Source organism: Panicum hallii, chromosome 1 (assembly GCF_002211085.1).
Source record: "Panicum hallii strain FIL2 chromosome 1, PHallii_v3.1, whole genome shotgun sequence".
NCBI classification, from domain to species: Eukaryota; Viridiplantae; Streptophyta; class Magnoliopsida; order Poales; family Poaceae; genus Panicum; species Panicum hallii.
This window is the reverse complement of record NC_038042.1, coordinates 43994987-44013621: the sequence shown is the minus strand read 5'-3', so window position 1 is coordinate 44013621 and position 18635 is coordinate 43994987. Positions and strand designations below refer to the sequence as shown.

Genomic DNA, 18635 nt, shown 5'->3' with positions numbered 1-18635 from the left:
TGTGGTTTGATTTAATTGAAATGCGAGGGTTTTTCTAAAAACTTTGCTGAGAGAGGAACAGAATGGCGGGTTGATTCAACAAAACTTAAGGTTTTATTTGCAAATTTTCCTAAACCTGGAAGGTTGGATTGTGGGTCGACTTTGGGAAAAGTTGAGAGCTTTTTCGCAAAATTATTTGAGAGAGAAGGCTGGACTGCGGGTTGATTTTTATAAAGATCGAGGGATTTTTCGCAAAGTGATCAGGAATCGGACCGTGACGTGGCCACGCTGCCTGGATCTCTTTTGATGCAGCTTTCGTAAATAGAGATATATCAATCGCCAGTCCAGTTCCTTTCGAGTGGCAATTAATGATTTTCTTCACAAATTAAATGTGGGGGTTTTAGTATCTAGGCAAATGCAAAAGACAACAAGTTGCATTGTGGAAGTGGCGCAAGGGCCAAGGGGAAAAGCAAAACACACGGCTAAGTATTTTGTGGCTGCTGCAGATCGCATAGTCAAAAGAGAGGTAGTCGACAAGACAACAACGACGCCTTTGCTTCCGCGTGCTTCCTTTTTCTTTAGCGAAATACTGGTGTCGACAAAGACGCTTACACACACATACCTTATCTTTATAAAGTACATTCGATAGACTAAGTTGCCAGATTTTAAGAATGAGAAAAGTCACATACGTGTGTCGTCTCACTTTCTGTTACAGCACCATTAATTTAATTTCTAGAAAAGTTAAATACAAGCACCTACGTTAAGTGGAAGGTTCAAAACCCGATATACAGATTCCACCACAAAAAATCTAACTGTTGTACGCTTTCCTATACTTCTAGTAATCGCAACAATAATATATGTATCCACATCATGTTGTAAGCTTGTCTTTTGTTTGTCCTTTTGTTTTCTTTGGACCACTCAGGCCGACTAGTGCCCACGCCATGACTGTGACAAATGTACCTTGTTTTTCGACGAATAGACAAGATAACTACTGATCCTCTGCGCATTTGGTCAATACAGTCCAGATTCCGCGTTATTAGGTTTGGAATTTTATTCATTCAAACCGCAACTTGTATTCCTAATTCATTATTGACAGCAACATGATGACTTATGCTGCTGGGGTAGCTATCATTCCATCTGAGGGTTTGAATTTTCCTTCCTACCTGCGCTTCAACCGAATGGACCACAGCCCTGAGTCGGCCAGTTTGGATGTATACCTTCACGTACACGCACGCACACTCACCCTGCAAATAGACGCACGCACCCTACCCATATGCTTCGAGAGGCTGAGCCGGCAGATTCTCGAGATTGATGAAGTCACCACAATCGCCTCGCTATCGACAGGCACGTCGTCTACCACTGAAAAATAGCGCCGGTTAAATCCTGTAATAAATCTAGAAAAATACGAACATCCGTGCCGAGTCGAGAACTCGAACCAGGTGGGTAGGTTCCACCAAGGAATCCTGATCCATTGATGACAACTTATAATGAACTTGTTTTACCTGCATGGTCATGGCTATTCCCTGTTATCAAGTTTTACATTTAATTCGCAGATCATGAACAGCATGGCCACTTGTTTTCGACAGAATATCCAGCTCAAGGGTACGGTCGTTCTTAACTCAAAGTTCTCCAACATATTATTTGCCAGAGCAAAAGCATCCAACATAATCTGAATTTGCCGTCAGAGATACAGAGAATTACAAGAAATACCATGATGGACAGTTTCTAGCAAATTTTAAACTGGTTGAGCAAAAGGATTGTTGAGCCACATGTATCAAGACCATGATGGTTCCTTCTATATGTCCTAATTCAATTATAGGTTAAAAGGTGAAGATGGCTATCGAGACTATGGGCAATCTTATTGGAAGCAAGTGACACACGTAGATTCTTAAACATGATGAATAGTGCAGATAGTTCAAGAGCAATAACCTTTAACTTCATATTACACTACTCCAGATTTGGACATCCTTAACATCCCTTCAGCACTAGTTTAGCTCAAACTGGCTTTGATAGACTTTTACCGCTGGTACAAGAGTAGGTGGCTGTAATGACAGTTGGAACTAGCATTGAAAGTCCCTGTCACCACTAGTTTATGTTGGGATTAGTCCCACATTGGTTGTGGGGGGAGAGTTGAACCAACATAAAAAGTGGGGGGAGTCTCTCACCTCTTGGGCTAGCTTTTGGGGTGTAGCAGGATTTCCTCCGGGTGTGTGCCTGGTTGGGCCAACTCTCTTGTTTTTGTGTCCGTGCACACTTGGGTGGTGTAGGCCCGAAGCCCAGTGAACCGTGGGTGTGAGGCCCGTGTGTGCTCGTGTGTCGAGCCGGTCAGTGGTGGACCGCGGGTGTGAGGCCCATATGTGCTCGTGTGTGGAGCCGGTCACTGGTGGACTGTGGTGTGGGCCCGGTCAGTGCTTAGGGGCACCAATGTGTAACAGGGGAGATTGTGTGGATTAGTCCCACATTGGTTGTGGGGGGAGAGTTGAACCAACATAAAAAGTGGGGTGAGTCTCTCACCTCTTGGGCTAGCTTTTGGGGTGTAGCAGGATTTCCTCCGGGTGTGTGCCTGGTTGGGCCAACTCTCTTGGTTTTGGGCTGATAGTTTAAGATACAAAACGGTAGTGAAGTTGAAATAGTCATCGCTGCAAACGGTGATAACCAAACACTAAAAATCACTACCCCTTTCTAAATTGAAGACATACAATTCGCACGAAAAAATTATAACATTCTCATACGAAATCGGATGAAGACAAACTTTATATAAAATTATAGAGCTCGACAATATCTAAAAGTTTATAGTTGATAACGTTTTCATTTAAAACTGTTTATATACCTAATATTCTATATAAATTCTTAGACCTATCAAATGATCTTACATAAAAAAAAGACCAACATCAGTGTTGTAATGCTCGATGAGATCTAATAGTTTGTAGCTAGCAACATTTTCATTTGAGATTATTTTAGCGTCTAAAAATTAATATAGACTTTAGAAAAGACAATAAAAAAATAATATCCATTCACTTGTCATGCGACTTATGAGGTTTGCGGGTACCAATCACTATGGATGCACATTTCACATCCACGGTTAATCATGTGGTAGCTATTTTGGATAAAATTTTGTTACCATTATTATAATTTTTTTACAGATTTTCTGAAAAGGTTATCACCGTTGGTATAGCCGAGTTTCACCGTTGGTGATGACCGACTCCATCACAGCTGATCCAGATCAGCGTCTCCCAAACTGGCGGTGAACAGAGTTTCGACCCAGCCGTGATAAGGCGGATATAGTAGTGCTAGACTCCCTCCACTCTAAATTATAGGTTGTAGATGCCGATTGGGCTGGTGATCCTAATGATCTAACTTCCACTTCAACTTATGTTGTTTTCTTTGGAGCCAATCCTATCTCTTGGAGTTATAAAAAGCAAAAGACAGATACTCGATCCTCCACCGAAACCGAATATCGGGGTTGTTTTTTTTATACATAATTTTTCTATATATCTGGACATAGCGTATATGTAGGCGCATAGAAAATGCTATGTATCTTGCTATATATCTAGAAAAGTCAAAACGATCAATAATTTGGAAAGGAAGGAGTATAACTTGAGGTTGTTCTCGATGAATTTATGATCTTATTTATGATCTTTATCGTACCATTTCCATTCTGTAGTGATCGACATCTCACAGCTTGTACCTTTTTCGCTATGTAAGATAATATACCAACGCTATTTTGGTGGATGTTTCATCCTTATTAAATGATATGTCATATTAGCAAATGTGATGATACGACAGAGTACTGATGAGAAGGAAGAAGAAATAAGTTTCATCATGGAAACTAGGTGTACACTATTTCTAAGACAAATAAAACATGTATTGAAACATCCATTGGGAGCTACAAGGGTTCATTTCATTTAATTTCATCCAATCGGGTGCCTCACAATTAATATATGTGACTTGCCTATGAAACTACGGATTGAAGGTATAGTTTCGTTCATCAACCAAAATTAGTTTAGATGATGTGGTATAGTTATGGAACCCATCCCATAAAATCTTCTGCTGAGAATGGTCTAATGATCATACCTTCACTAGTATAGAATTCTTGATTTGTTCTGGTTGGGAAACCCTTGTTGTCTCGGTTTTTCAATCGGACCGTCAATCTGGGACTAAATGTACCGGCCTTTAGTCCCACGTCAGGCAACTGGGACTAAAGAGTGTTTTTAGTCACGGGTCATGTACCGACCTGGACCGATAACATTTCGCAAATAAAAAAAGCGTGGGACCCTAATAGCTTGCTGGCTTAGCCGCTGCTGGCCAGCGCCCTCTTCTTCTATCTCGTCCTCATCCTACACAGCGAGCCTTTCTCAAATTCCCCAATCAATCTCAACGCCAGCAAATTCCCTATTCAATTACAACAATTAAGCCAGCATCAATCCACAAATTAACCGTATTCAATCTTTCCCAAATTCCTCCAAACACATTAGCTCAGAACAATTCCATCAACAGAAAAATCAAGAAAAAAACTATGAATCTCCACCTCCATGCGCTCACGGTCGAGCCACCGCACGCTGGTCCTGCCCCAGGCCACTCGGTCGCCGGCCCTGCCCGCGCCGCCGCCTGCACCGGGTTCTGGCCGAGCCACCGTGCGCCAGCCCGCCTGAACCGCCGCCGCTCGCTGCTTGCCTCAAGCCGGAACCGCCGTGCTCGCCGCAGGCTCGAACAGCCGCCTTGCTCCATAGGCGTAGCTCGCCACAGGCCCGAGCCACCGCAGCTCCACCCGGCCGCGCCGCCACTGGCTGGCATCATAGTCAATCTCATCCCCAAGCTAGAGGAAGAAAAGAGAGGGAGAGGGAGAGGGAGAGGAGAGGAAAGAGGATAAGGCAGCCAAGAAAGAGTGGATGGCCTAGACTTTGTGGCGGAGATCGAGAGGAGAGAGATAAGTAAAAGGAGACGCGTGTAAAAAAAAGTGTTGCAGTTTTGTCCCGGTGGTTGTCTCCACCCGGGATTAATACACTTCTTTTAGTCCCCGGTGGAGCCAACCACCGGGACAAATGTTATTTATCCCGGTGGTGGCTTCACCCAGAACTAAAAGGAGTGCACTAAATTCAGGACGGAGCTACGAATTGGGACTAAAGTCTTCTCTATGCCCCTAACTTTTGGATCCGGAACTAATGTCCACAGTAGTCTCGGACCTAATACTGACTAGGGCAAATATGCAGAACCAAAGATCCTTTCTGTATTTGTGCTTACTAGTCTTTTATTGCTCTATAAAACAATATGTTTTATTCTTTAAGATTTCTCCTGTGTGCAGCATGAACCTAAGAGCATCTCCAGCAGATTACTTATCTCTCTTATCAATACCAAAAACTATCATTTTTGTGATAGGTGGTGCTCTAGCAAATTACCATTCCATTTTCAATACCAAAATATTTTGGTGACCGCCAAAATATTAACATGGTGACCGAAAGATACTTCGGATCCTTCAGGGAGAGACCAAGGGAGGGTGGAGGATGAGATCTGTCGCATTAACATAGAGACACAAAGATACTCCAGAGACAGAGGAGGGTTGGAGGATGAGATCTGTCACATTAACATGGTGGCAGGCGGGGCCGCACCACAGGGAGGCCATCTCGAGCGAGAACTCGTCCCTGAAACAATGTGCACTGCTAATATGACAAATTCTTTTTCTACCTTGCTCAATAGCCGACTAGATCTTCTGTGAAAAACTTTGCACTTATTCGTATTATAAGAGTTGGAATTGTGCCATTTGCAGTACTTCTTGTTTTTCAACTCGTCAGCCGATGGCATACTATGACTGGCACTATTATGACTCGCACCGAATCATAATAGCCGCGCACCATGTTAATATCCCATCAGTCTCTGGCTCATCGACGAACATGCACTACCGGAGAGGCCCGATTTGCCGAGGGTGGAAAGGTTTGCCGAGAGCTAGATTTCGGGCACTCGGCAAACATTTTATTTGCCGAGTGTCGCTCTCGGCAAAAAATACCACTCGGCAAACATAATATTTGCCGAGAGCCTAACCCTCGGCAAACAGATACACTCGGCAAACAGATACCGTAAACCCTAAACCCTAAACGACGTTATCTTTGCCGAGTGCTACATTTTTAACACTCGGCAAAGGGTGTGTTTGCCGAGTGTCAGCTGACCGACACTCGGCAAATAAAATATTTTTTTGGCTGGCTGAGAGGTCCTGGCGGACTGTCCGCCAGTACTGGCGGACAGTCCGCCAGGACCTCTCGGGGTCAGGCAGCAGAACTTATCATTTTTCTTCCATCCAACTATCTCGTCGTGGGCCCATCGTGTTATGTCCGTGGGAGGCTGTCCAAAACCCTCTACACCTCTTGGATGAAGCTCCTCTATCTCTCTTCATCCACATAACACAACTAGCCCCTCTCACTCTCTCTTCCTTCCCCACGGACAACACCCCCATTGCCCCCCATTGTCCGTGGAGCCAAGGATTCGGTTCCTCCGCAAGGTCCACGGCGAAGGAGCCCCTCCACAGGCTGCAAGAACCTTCTCCCCTCGTTTCCAATCCTTTGGAAGCACTTCCATTCATCCTAGGGCAAGAACAAGGTATATGCAATCCTCCATCGATCTCTCTACTCGATGCATATCTTGAGAAATGCTTTTAGCTATTGTTTCCTGCTAGGTAGAGGATGCTATTCCTTGAAAATCTTGAAGAATGGATGGCTAAATCTTTAGTTCACATGTTCATGTTCATTTCATAACCTAAACCTTTATTCAAGTCGATCTCCCAATCTATCCACTCATTGTTGTTCAAAATTTAAGTCTAGGCTTCCATTATCATCTACAATGTGCCTACAAAGTTTGATCCCCATTGGATTAATTCTTGACATCACATGTTTTCGCGGGAACATTCAAAACCGAGAGGTCCTGGCGGACAGTCCGCCAGTACTGGCGGACTGTCCGCCAGGACCTCTCAGTCTTTATTTTTACTGCATAATCCTTTGTTTGTATCCACCCGTTCTTTCATTACTTCTAATCAAGCTGTATACTTCCTATACATGTACAGATGGTGCATGAGAGGAGGACCAAGTTCTTGCATGATCCCGTCTCCAACTCCGATTCCGATGAAATTGAAGTCGTTCCTCCACCTAAGCGCAAAAGGAAGCCAACGCCCAAAATTTCAATGAGTCGAGCTGGGCAAATGGGCGGTCCTAGCCATGCGGCACCCAGGCGTAGCTACCAAAGAGCTGCTCAACCACAAGGTGATGTGCCTCAAGAGGAGGTTCCTATCTTTGATGAGTACCCTCCACTCCAACCCTACCGGAAGTACATCATGCACAGACCGGAGTACACAAGGATCAACTTCGGTGACCCTGGAGTGAAGCGAGTGGATTACACCACAAAGCAAAGAGGTGCTGCATTTAAGGAAAGAAAGGAAAATCCTTATGATTATGAGAAGTACATCACGGATAGGAGGTTTTGGAGCAAATTTCAAGCTGATTGGTACATATCCGTCTTTATTGAGAAGAAGAATGCTATCACCGTCTCCAAGTACATCAATTGGGATGAAATGAGTGAGAAAAATAATCCAACCTTTGACTTGGTCATACGTGAATGTGAGAGGAAACACCTCTATGAATTCTTGGCCCTCAATCAAGATTGGAACAATGAGTTGGTTGCTCAATTTTGCTCCACTGCTTGGTTTGAAGGTGAGGGCAAGAATTCCTTTATTCACTTCAATCTTCAAGGGCGCGCCTTCTGGGTTTCATACAAGCAATTTGCTACTATCCTTAAGCTTGATGACACTCTAGATGAGATGGAAATTCACGATGACATCAATCCAACGGATGAAGCTCTTATGACTCTCTATCGGGATGAGGATCCGGATATAGCGACGACTCATGGACTACGTCCATATATGGAGATCATGAACAGGCTATTCCGGGAGACCTTGACTCCCAAGAGGGTGATCGCACCAAGATTCATGGTACGGTCAAGAACCTTCTTCTAGCTATGGACTTTGATCACCCGCCCTTTAGTGTCTTTCACTTTTTCTGGACGGAGTTGAGGTACATGCTCCATCATGGCAGTAATCCAGTTATCTATGCTCCATACATTCAAAGGATGATTAATGCCGTGACTGGAATGGAGTTTGGATATGATGCGGTCCATGCCCCATACTGCCCACAGCCTCCCAAGGAGCAAGAGTTTCCACCAGAGGGCGAGTCTCCCCCATCAGCTCACTCTCCACCCCAGCCCACTATGGATATGCCCTCCACCTCGGCGATGCCTTCCTCTTCTAGGACTCGTCCTCGCAGGAAAGGCAATGCCTTTATTTCTGGCTTGAAAGCTCTCTTCAAAGTATGCCGCAACACCAACGATGTAGTTCGTGCTCACGCTCAGGCAAATCAGCAGAGTATCAACAGGATTGAGCGCCACCTTGGCATTGAGGAGACGGATTGGCCCTCGTTTCCGCCTTCTCCTCCTAGGGACTTTCCAGCTGCGTGGGAGCATTATGATGTAGGTGCTGATGATGATGATGATGATGATGAGGATGATGAGTGATTACTGCTCCGGGCTTCCATTTGTCTTTTCTCTTTTTGGTGTTTGATGCCAAAGGGGGAGAAGATTGTATCCTAGCATTCCTAGCATTCTTATCTTTCCATCCTTTAGAGTCGTTGTGCGACTTTGGATCTATGTGAGACTTGGCTTGTATCCTATTTGAACTAAGTTGGCTTGTAATTTCTAATTTCTTTTTATGGATGATGTTTGCATGGTTGTGATCTTATTGCTTTTCTATGTTTGTGAAATCATGTGATATTACATTATCTTGGTTTTATCTCATCATGATGCTTTGACTTTATTTGGTTTGCTCATTACGAAATGAAGCCAACCCATGCCTTGAACAGAAAAATGCAAACCCGACGATTCGTTAAAATTGGAGAACGGTACCAGTTCAAGAAATGTGGTTCAAGCGAAGATAATTCTTTGTTTTATATTTTCTTTAGTCTAGGTATACCGTACTATCAAAGGGGATGTGGAAAGTGTGTGGTAGAACACAAATAAACCCAATCCGGAACCCATGCCTTGAACAGAAAAATGCAAACCCGAGTGGTCCTGGCGGACTGTCCGCCAGTCCTGGCGGACAGTCCGCCAGGACACTTAAAAACTAGTTTTTAGTGAGGCTCTGTATATATCCCTTCGACCCCAACGGGAAATCCACCCTGCCAAACTGCATAAGCTTAGCCTCAAGCACCTTCTAAGCACTCCAAAAATCCCCAAAGTGAAACCCTAGCTTCCCCACTCCAAATCCTTAGTCTAGGGTTGGGTTTGAGCAAGATCCAAGCAAGATTCAAGTTCTTTCCCAAGAGATTCACCAGCTTTGCCGAAGGAGCAAGATCCAAGCAAGATTTAAGCGATTGTTATCACTTTTTAAGCCATTGTGATCGCTTTGGCTGATCAGCAAATGAGGAGTCCAAATTTCTTAGCCTCAGTAGCCATGGACGTCCAGGCACCCCGCGCACGCGGGCAGCAGGAACTGCCGCAGCGACCAAGATGCTCATGTTTTTCCATCGACGTCGCGTTAGCTAGATGCTTCCTGTGCGTGAGAGCTTTTGGGTAAAGGGCTGCTCCATTTATGGCTTTATTATCACAATATTTATTCATTGACTGGATAGAGAGTGTGATGTTGTGTTGTGCAACTTGCTTGCCAATTGGATGCTCACGTGACAAAGTTATGACTATTTTTTTCTCGTATCCAGTCCAATAATATATATATACATATATATATATATATGTATATATATCACAACGGACATCACATGCAGTTTATATATATATATGACAATACACATTACACACATTTCATACATGACAATACTCATACAAGTCCATACAAATTCATACAAAGTTCATACAAGTTCAAATGTCCCGAGCCAGCATAAATGAACATATACAGTCCATACAAGTTTGGAAACGTTCATACAACTCACTGGGTCGGCGGCGGCAGCGGAGGTGGTGGCGGCGGGACAAACCCGTAAATAGCTTCTAAGGCATAGTCCCTTGCTTCAGAATCTTCAAGTTTCAAGAATATCTGACGCTGCTCCCAATTTAACCTGCATAAATTTATAACAGAACGAAGTTCTTTGCCTTTGAAACCACACCTCATAGCTTTGTCACAACAATTTTCCATACTCAGTCGACCCATGAAGAGTTGTGCGGCAAATTCTTTTTCTTCCATCAGGTTTGAAAAACGTTCACCAAAGCTTGAATCTGACTTGCCACTGCTGGTGGACTCTGCGTTGCATGTCATCTTCATCTTCATCTTCTTTCTGGGATTAGGCTCATTGGCTACATTATCATTGTCTACAAGAGTTGCCGGCGGGGTCTCGACGACATAGTCAGGCGTAACGTAGTCAAACACTGCTGCATATGTGAGCCAATGCTCTGAAATATAGTGCTCACCCGCCTGCATAAACCAAAAAAAAAACTTGTGGATTACACACAAGGGTATTAAGATTAAGCTAAGTTTCGGATTATGATATGGATTGCAATGCTTACCAAATGGAGTTTGACATCATTTTCCAATGCAGTAACATGTTCTTTTATATCATCGATACTCAAGTTGCAACTCACAACTTGTAGAGTTCGTGCAACTTTTTCCAGTACATCAGGATCAGTAGCTCTCCACTGATCGTTACTACCCGCAAACTTTATGTTATGCAAAGAAAGAAGGATTCTTTTTCGCGTGTCCATCGGATCAGTTGGAAACCTACAATTTGTAATCCAGTTTACTTTTGACTTTCCTGTTCAAAAATAATTATAAGGATGCAGACAAACTTACATTTCATACTCCAGCTCTATCGGTCCACTTAATAATATTAAAAAAAACTTGCGTCAGAACTATTTGGAAATGTGCAAATAATTTCGTATACAAATTATAAGGACAACTAAACCTTGCAGGTGAGCTTCCACATGATTCCGACTGGGTGTTTTCCTTAACCCTTGCAGGTGAGCTTCTTTTCGACCGGGTGTTCACCTGAAAGAATGAGTCAATAAGTCATTGGGAAATTTGTATGCAAAAACTTGTTGGATATTTGATTTAGTCGCGCCATGAATCAAGCCAACTGGACCGATTAACTTTGGAACACCTCAATTCAACTAAAACAAACCTGTGTTGGACTGGGCCTTCGAGCTGAGAGCGGCGGTACAGGCGAACACGATTCCTCAGTTGACACTGAACCGGACATACAATGGCTAGTTGTTGAAACTGATGGAACGAAGTCCTGCCAAGAAGGAAATAAAATCCATATACATTATGGATCAATGCACAAAAAAAGAGATGTCTTATTTTCTAAATACATAGCCGAGAATAATATCAATTGCATATGACAGCCAAAGGTAACAGACAACAAGCACTCTCTGCACAGCACAAAGAAATAGCGGTCAGTCAGAACTGAGGGGTACTGGCGGACAGTCCGCCAGGACTGGCGGACAGTCCGCCAGGCCCTCTCAGTTCTGATTGTTACAGCATAATACTGTGTTTGTCTCCACCCGTTCTTTCGTTACTTCTAATCAAGCAAAGAGAAAATAGGGAGATTATTAAAAAAAATCAACATGCCTTGGTTACCAATCATTCACTGAATAATATAGCTTCTTGCTGGATCATCCTTTTTAGATAATCAACCTGAAATCAACATGCATAAGGTGGGATGCGAGTGGTAATGGAGAAACAAGTAGCGAGATCTTTAAAATGAATGACTTGTGTGCAACTACATTGAAAAGTTAGAGGCAGACATTCTCAGCACACGCCGGGGGCGGGGCGGCGGCGGCGGGGGCGTAGGCCGGGGGCACGGCTGCGGCGGGGGCGCCGGCCGGGGCCGCGGGGCGGGAGAGCGGCGGCGGCGCGGGCGGCGGCCGGGAACGCGGGCGGGGGTGCGGGCCGGGTGGGGCCGCGGCGCGGGCCGGGCGGGGGCGGGGGCGGGGGCGCGGGCGGGGGCGGTGGCGGGGGCACGGGCGGCGGCCGGGAACGCGGGCGGGGGAGCGGCGGCGGCGCGGCGGGGGCGGCGGGGGCGGCGCGGGCGCGGGCGGCGGGGGCGCGTGCGGCGCGGCGGGGGGGGGGCGGGGGCGGCGCGGGCGCGGGCGGCGGGGGCGCGGGACGGGCGGGGGCGGGGCGGCGGCGGGCGGGGGCGCGTGCGGGCGGCGGCGGGCGTGGGCGGCCGGGAACGCGGGCGGGGGCGCGGGCGGCGGGCGTGGGCGGCCGGGAACGCGGGCGGGGGCGCGGGCGTGGGCGGCGGCGGGCGGGGGAGCGGCCGGGAACGCGGGCGGGGGCGCGGGCGGGGGGCGGGGGCGCGGGGCGGGGGCGCGGGCGCGGGGCGGGGGCGCGGGCGGGGGCGGGGGCGCGGGCGGGGGCGGGGCGCGGGCGGCCGGGGGCGGGGGCGCGGGGGAGCGGCGGCGGCGCAGCGGGCCCGGGGGCGGGGGCGGGGGCGGCGGGGGGCGGGGGCGCGGGCGGGGGGCGGGGGCGCGGCGGGGGCGTGGGCGTGGCGGCGGCGGGCGGGGGCGCGGGCGGGCGGCGCGCGGCGCGGGCGCGGGCGGCGGCCGGGAACGCGGGCGGGGCGCGGGGCGGGGAGCGGCGGCGGCGCAGCGGGCCCGGGGGCGGGGGCGGCGGCTCAATCAAAGATAGCGGGGCCGGGGGCGGGGCTTTGCCGAGTGCCGCGGATCGGAGGCACTCGGCAAACATGGGGTTTTGCCGAGCGCCAGATCTAGGGCACTCGGCAAACAAGCGCTGTTTATCTCGCCCGCCCACCGCACGCCTGCCCACGCACGCCCGCCGCCGCCGCCCACGCCCACTGCCGCCGCCCGCCGCCGCCCGCTGCCCGCCGCGCCCGCCCGCCCGCCCTCGCCCGCCGCCCACGCCGCCCGCGCCGCCGCCCACGCCCCCGCCACGCCCCCGCCCGCCCGCCCGCCTCGCCCGCCGCCCACGCCCCCGCCCGCCCTCGCCCGCCGCCCACGCCGCCCGCGCCCGCCGCCCACGCCCCCGCCCGCCCTCGCCCGCGCCCACGCCCCGCCCGCCCTCGCCGCCGCCCACGCCCCGCCCGCCCCGCCCGCCGCCCACGCCCCGCCCGCCGCCCACGCCCACGCCGCCGCGCCCGCCCGCCACGGCCACGCCCACGCCGCCGCGCCGCCGCCCACGCCGCCGCGCCCGCCCGCGCCGCGCCCGCCGCCCGCCCACGCCCACGCCGCGCCCGCCCCCACGCCCACGCCCACGCCGCCGCGCCGCGCCCGCCGCCACGCCGCCCACGCCGCGCCCGCGCCGCGCCCGCCGCCCACGCCCACGCCGCCACGCCCGCCCACGCCGCCCACGCCCACGCCCGCGCCGGCCCGCCGCCCACGCCCACGCCGCGCCCGCGCCGCGCCCGCCGCCCACGCCCACGCCGCACGCGCGCCCCCACGCCCACGCCCACGCCGCCGCGCCCGCCCGCCGCCCACGCCGCCCGCCCGCCGCCCAGCTCGCCGCACCGAGCTAACCGGTAAGCTAACCTTTTATGACCCACGGCCGCAATCCTACCTTTCCAAGCCTTTCTATAAAATCCTTTTTATGATATAGAGAATGAAATGATTTTTATTTATATGATGGATGCTAGTATAGACAATGGATGCTTGTATTACTTGTTTAGATCTTACACTTTAATTGTATTCTTGTCATTGCCTGAATTGTGGTATACCGTGTGGTGGTGCTCGACTAAAGTGCTCCTATTACTTTAGTGCTCGACTCAGGTGCTCTAAAGGTTTTTTGGCTGGCTGACAGGTCCTGGCGGACTGTCCGCCAGTCCTGGCGGACAGTCCGCCAGGACATCTCGGGGTCAGCCAGCAGATCTGATCATATATAATTGATATTAACTAGTTTTCGTTGTCTATAGTAGAGGATGGAGGACCGTAGGTGGATGTACACTGGTCACCGTAGTAAGAGAGATGTCAGCCCTGAGTGGATTAAGAACACCAATGAATTCTTGGAACAGGCGTGGGGCGAGAATGCTAAAGGAGCGGCTAGAATTTTCTGTCCATGCAGCAAGTGTGCTAACAGGAAAAGACAAACACAGGATGTCATGGGGGAACATCTCTTCCTTAATGGATTTACGCCAAACTATACCCGGTGGATCCATCATGGTGAAGGCCATCGTAGGAGAGAGGACGTGGTGAGACCACGTGTCGAGGATTGTGATGCTGAGGCTGGTGTAGTGGACATGTTAGATGACTATCATGAGGCACACGTTGCTGAAGAACTTGTAGAGGAGGAGCCTGAGGGGTCCGCAAAGGCGTTTTACGATATGTTTGCCTCAGCACAGAAACCCCTTCACGGACATACAAAAGTTTCTCAGCTGGATGCCATTGGACGAGTAATGGCGTTGAAGTCGCGGTACAGCCTGAGCAGAGACACCTTTGATGGTATAGTGACAGTTATTGGCAGCCTGCTTCCAGAGGGTCACATCCTGCCAAAGAGTATGTACGAGTCACAGAAACTTCTTCGTGCACTCAAGATGCCGTATGACAAGATACATGCCTGTCCGAACGGATGTGTCCTGTTCAGGAAAGAATACGCGGAAGAAAAGTACTGTCCGAAGTGTAAATCCTCTAGGTTTCTGGAGGTTGACTCTGGTGATGGCAACAAGAGGCAGCTTGATATCCCCGTGACAATCCTACGTCACCTGCCGGCCATACCGAGGATCCAACGGCTGTACATGACTGAGGAATCCGCGAAACAGATGACATGGCATAAGAAAGGGAAACGATACAATCCTCACAAGATGGTACATGCATCAGATGGTGAAGCATGGACCTACTTTGATAGCATTCATCGGGACAAAGCCAGTGAGGCTCGTAATGTTCGTATTGCGCTGGCAACTGATGGATTCAATCCGTATGGAGCGATGGCTGCCACATACACATGTTGGCCCGTGTTTCTGATTCCCCTCAATCTCCCCCCAGGCATAGCATTCCAACGACAGAACGTGTTGTTATCGTTGATTATTCCTGGACACCCGGGGAAAAATATGGGTGTGTTCATGGAGCCGCTGATTGATGAATTGGTCCATGCTTGGGAGGAAGGGGTATGGACATATGATCGGGCCACAAAGACCAACTTCAAGATGCATGTTTGGTATCAATACTCTCTGCACGATTTTCTGGCGTATGGGGTCTTCTGCGGGTGGTGTGTTCACGGCAAATTCCCATGTCCGGTATGCAAGGAACGTCTTAGGTTCCTTTGGTTGCAGAAGGGTGGTAAGTATGTTGCGTTCGACAAACATCGACAGTTCCTACCTCTTGACCATCCATTCAGACGAGACATCAAAAACTTTACAAAAGGTGTTACAGTGACAGACCTCGCAAGTCCGATGAGGACTAGTGCCGAGATTCGTCAGCAGATAGATGGTCTCTTGATCAATCCAGAGGGTGGCTTTGTGGGATATAGTGAGCAACATATGTGGACTCATAAGTCGGGCTTGACTCGGCTCCCGTACTATGACGACCTGCTCCTTCCACACAACATTGATGTGATGCACACTGAAAAGAATGTTGCTGAAGCACTTTGGGCAACAATCATGGATATTCCCACGAAGACAAAGGACAATGTTAAGGCTAGGTTGGATCTAGCAATATTGTGTGACAGACCAAACTTAGAAATGAGGCCTCCTGCACGAGGAAAGACATGGAGAAGGCCTAAGGCCGATTATGTCTTGAGCAAGCCCCAAAGGATAGAAGTACTACAATGGATCAAGGCGTTGATGTTCCCTGATGGCTATGCAGCTAATCTGAGTAGAGGAGTCAACTTGTCTACTTTGCGAGTCTTAGGTATGAAGAGTCATGACTACCACATATGGATTGAGCGGCTTCTTCCAGCGATGGTTCGAGGTTATGTCCCTGAGCATGTCTGGCTGGTACTTGCAGAGTTGAGCTACTTCTTCCGCACACTTTGTGCAAAGGAGTTGTCACGGACCTTAGTTGCAGACTTGGAAAGAATCGCACCAGTGTTGTTATGTAAGTTGGAGAAGATCTTTCCACCCGGATTCTTTAATCCGATGGAGCATATGATATTGCATCTCCCGTATGAGGCACGAATGGGGGGTCCCGTGCAGGGTCGGTGGTGCTATCCAATTGAAAGATGCCTAAAGGTTATCCGAAAGAAATGTGGAAATAAAAGCAAAATTGAGGGTTCCATTGCCGAGGCATACATTCTGGAGGAGGTGTCGAACTTTACATCAGTATACTATGGTGACAACCTACCTAGTGTGCATAATCCACCGGCTCGTTACAATGCTAGCGAAAATGACTCGAGACTCAGCCTTTTTCAAGGTCAGCTTGGAACTGCAAGTGGTTCGACCACCAAGAGGTTGAGTCATCAAGAGTGGTGTCGGATCATGCTGTATGTGTTGACCAACCTTGACGAGGTGACACCGTACATGCAACAATTTATTCAAGAATTCTGGCGTCAATCAAGGGATATCACGGAGCAGGAATTAGATACCCTGCTCAAACAAGGTGTAGGAAATGGATCACCCAATTTTATTTCTTGGTTCAAACAGAAGGTACGGTCCAATCTAGCCCGTACTTAGCTTTTCACTCTAAGTTGTTTTTACTTAGTTTGTCCAATCGTACTTGAACTTGCAGGGCGTTAGCGATGCGACCTTGAGTGCCGAGTTGAGACAGGTGGCCGGTGGCTTTGGATATAAGGTCAAGTCATATTCTGGTTATGACGTGAATGGATATCGTTTTTGTACAAGCAGTCACGTGGATTGTCGACCCAATCGAAAGACCACAAATTCTGGGGTGTTTACTCCCGGCCTTGATGGGATTGAGTATTATGGAAGAATTGAAGAAATATACGAACTCAGCTACTATGGTTCGAAACGACTTAATCCCGTGATATTCAAATGTCATTGGTTTGACCCTCAAGCAATGAGACGGACGCATTCTAATGTTGGGCTAGTCGAAATTCGACAGGATTCAGTCATGACCATAGACGATGTCTATGTTGTTGCTCAACAGGCTATACAAGTTTATTATCTCCCATATGCGTGTGAAAGCAAAGAGCATCTTAAGGGTTGGTATATTGTGTACAAGACATCACCGCACGGTAGAGTACCTGTCCCTAACGATGATGATTACAACTTAGATCCAAACATATATGACGGAGAGTTCTTTCAAGAAGAGGGGCTACAAGGGCGATTCGAGATAGAATTAATCGAGGCAAACGAAATGGAAGTTGAAGCAGTTGATGATGCGGGGGAGGAGGAAGAGGTGCAGAGCGTTAAGGATTTACACATGCTAGAACGACTACAAGTAGACAATGCAAATGAAGACACCGAGTCTTCTGATCTTATTGGTTACGACATGATTGATAGTGATGATGAGGACTATGATCCAGCTAATCCCGACTACGATGAATATTTTTAGTCAATGTAAGACTATATTATTACGTATTGATGTTCTATTTTCTTCATGTATTTATCTAAGTATGTATTATATAGCCCTTGGAATTAAAGAAGGTTTTTTGGCTGGCTGAGAGGTCCTGGCGGACTGTCCGCCAGGACTGGCGGACAGTCCGCCAGGACAGCTCGGGATCAGCCAGCAGAACTGATCATTTTTCTTTCATCCAAAGTATCTCTTCGTGGGCCCATCGTCTTATGTCCGTGGGAGGCTGTCCAAAACCCCCTATACCTCTTGGATGAAGCTCCTCTATCTCTATTCATCCACATAACACAACTCGGTTTTCTTTATGTGTTTATCTTGGATGAAGCTCCTCTATCTCTCTTCATCCACATAATTCTTATGTAATTATGTTCTATTTCTTTATGTATTTATCTAAGTATGTGTTATATATTTATCTGTACTAATTAATTTTCTTTTATTTGCAGGGGATTCACCAGAGATGGTGGGCCGCGGGATGAAGAAGAGTGTAGCGGCCCTTCACAAGAGGTTTTCGGGGGGGAGCAGTGAGCCGACGTCCGGGGCGGCTGAGGGACCGTCTTACAAGAGGAGGAGGGGAGTGGCAGGAGGGCGATGACACAGGCGGCGCCGGAGGAGGAGCATGCGCTCCCGGAGGAGGAGGTGCCTCCCGGAGGAGGAGGTGCCGCCGGAGGAGGAGGAGCAGGCGCTCCCGGAGGAGGAGCAGGCGCTCCCAGAGGGGAGGACGAGCAGGCGGACCAGGTGGTCCACCAGGAGGGGCCAGGGGACGACGAGCAGGCGGACGAGGAGGGCACGGAGGCCTCTGCTTCGTCAACCGTCTACCAGCGAGGTCCGGCGAGTCTCCCCCAGCGACCGATTCCTGAAGCAAAACGCCCGATCATAGCTCCCCAAGGGGATAAGTAAGTAAATTTACATGTTTTCAGTACATGTTCACGGTATAATTTCAATTTTGTGGTAGAAATTAAAATTTTTTGTCAATCACCTGTGCAGGAACTGGATAGTTGTGGAGAGGCCCGTTGGTGCTCACAGACGCCATGTGAATGGCATCTTGGGTCTTCTGGTTAGGGATCACTTCCCTGGCCTGGTCACGTTGGCCGGAGAGCCATGTCCGGCCTATACGTGGGAGCACTACCGGGCCGTCCCCGACATGCAGGATGTTGCCGGCAGACAGTGGCCCAACTTGGCTGAGCGAGTGAAGGGCGAGCTTTGGG

The 18635-nt window shown here is 49.1% G+C and overlaps 1 protein-coding gene across 1 annotated transcript; it reads left to right on the top strand.

Moving 5' to 3' along the window:
- The first annotated feature begins 6436 nt into the window (after window positions 1–6436).
- LOC112897196 lies at window positions 6437–8526 on the top strand. Its single transcript, XM_025965443.1, has 3 exons — window positions 6437–6567; window positions 7028–7948; window positions 8152–8526. The coding sequence occupies exons 2-3, from the start codon at window positions 7028–7030 to the stop codon at window positions 8524–8526; spliced, it is 1296 nt and encodes a 431-aa protein (XP_025821228.1). The 5' UTR covers window positions 6437–6567.
- Window positions 8527–18635: the final 10109 nt, after the last annotated feature.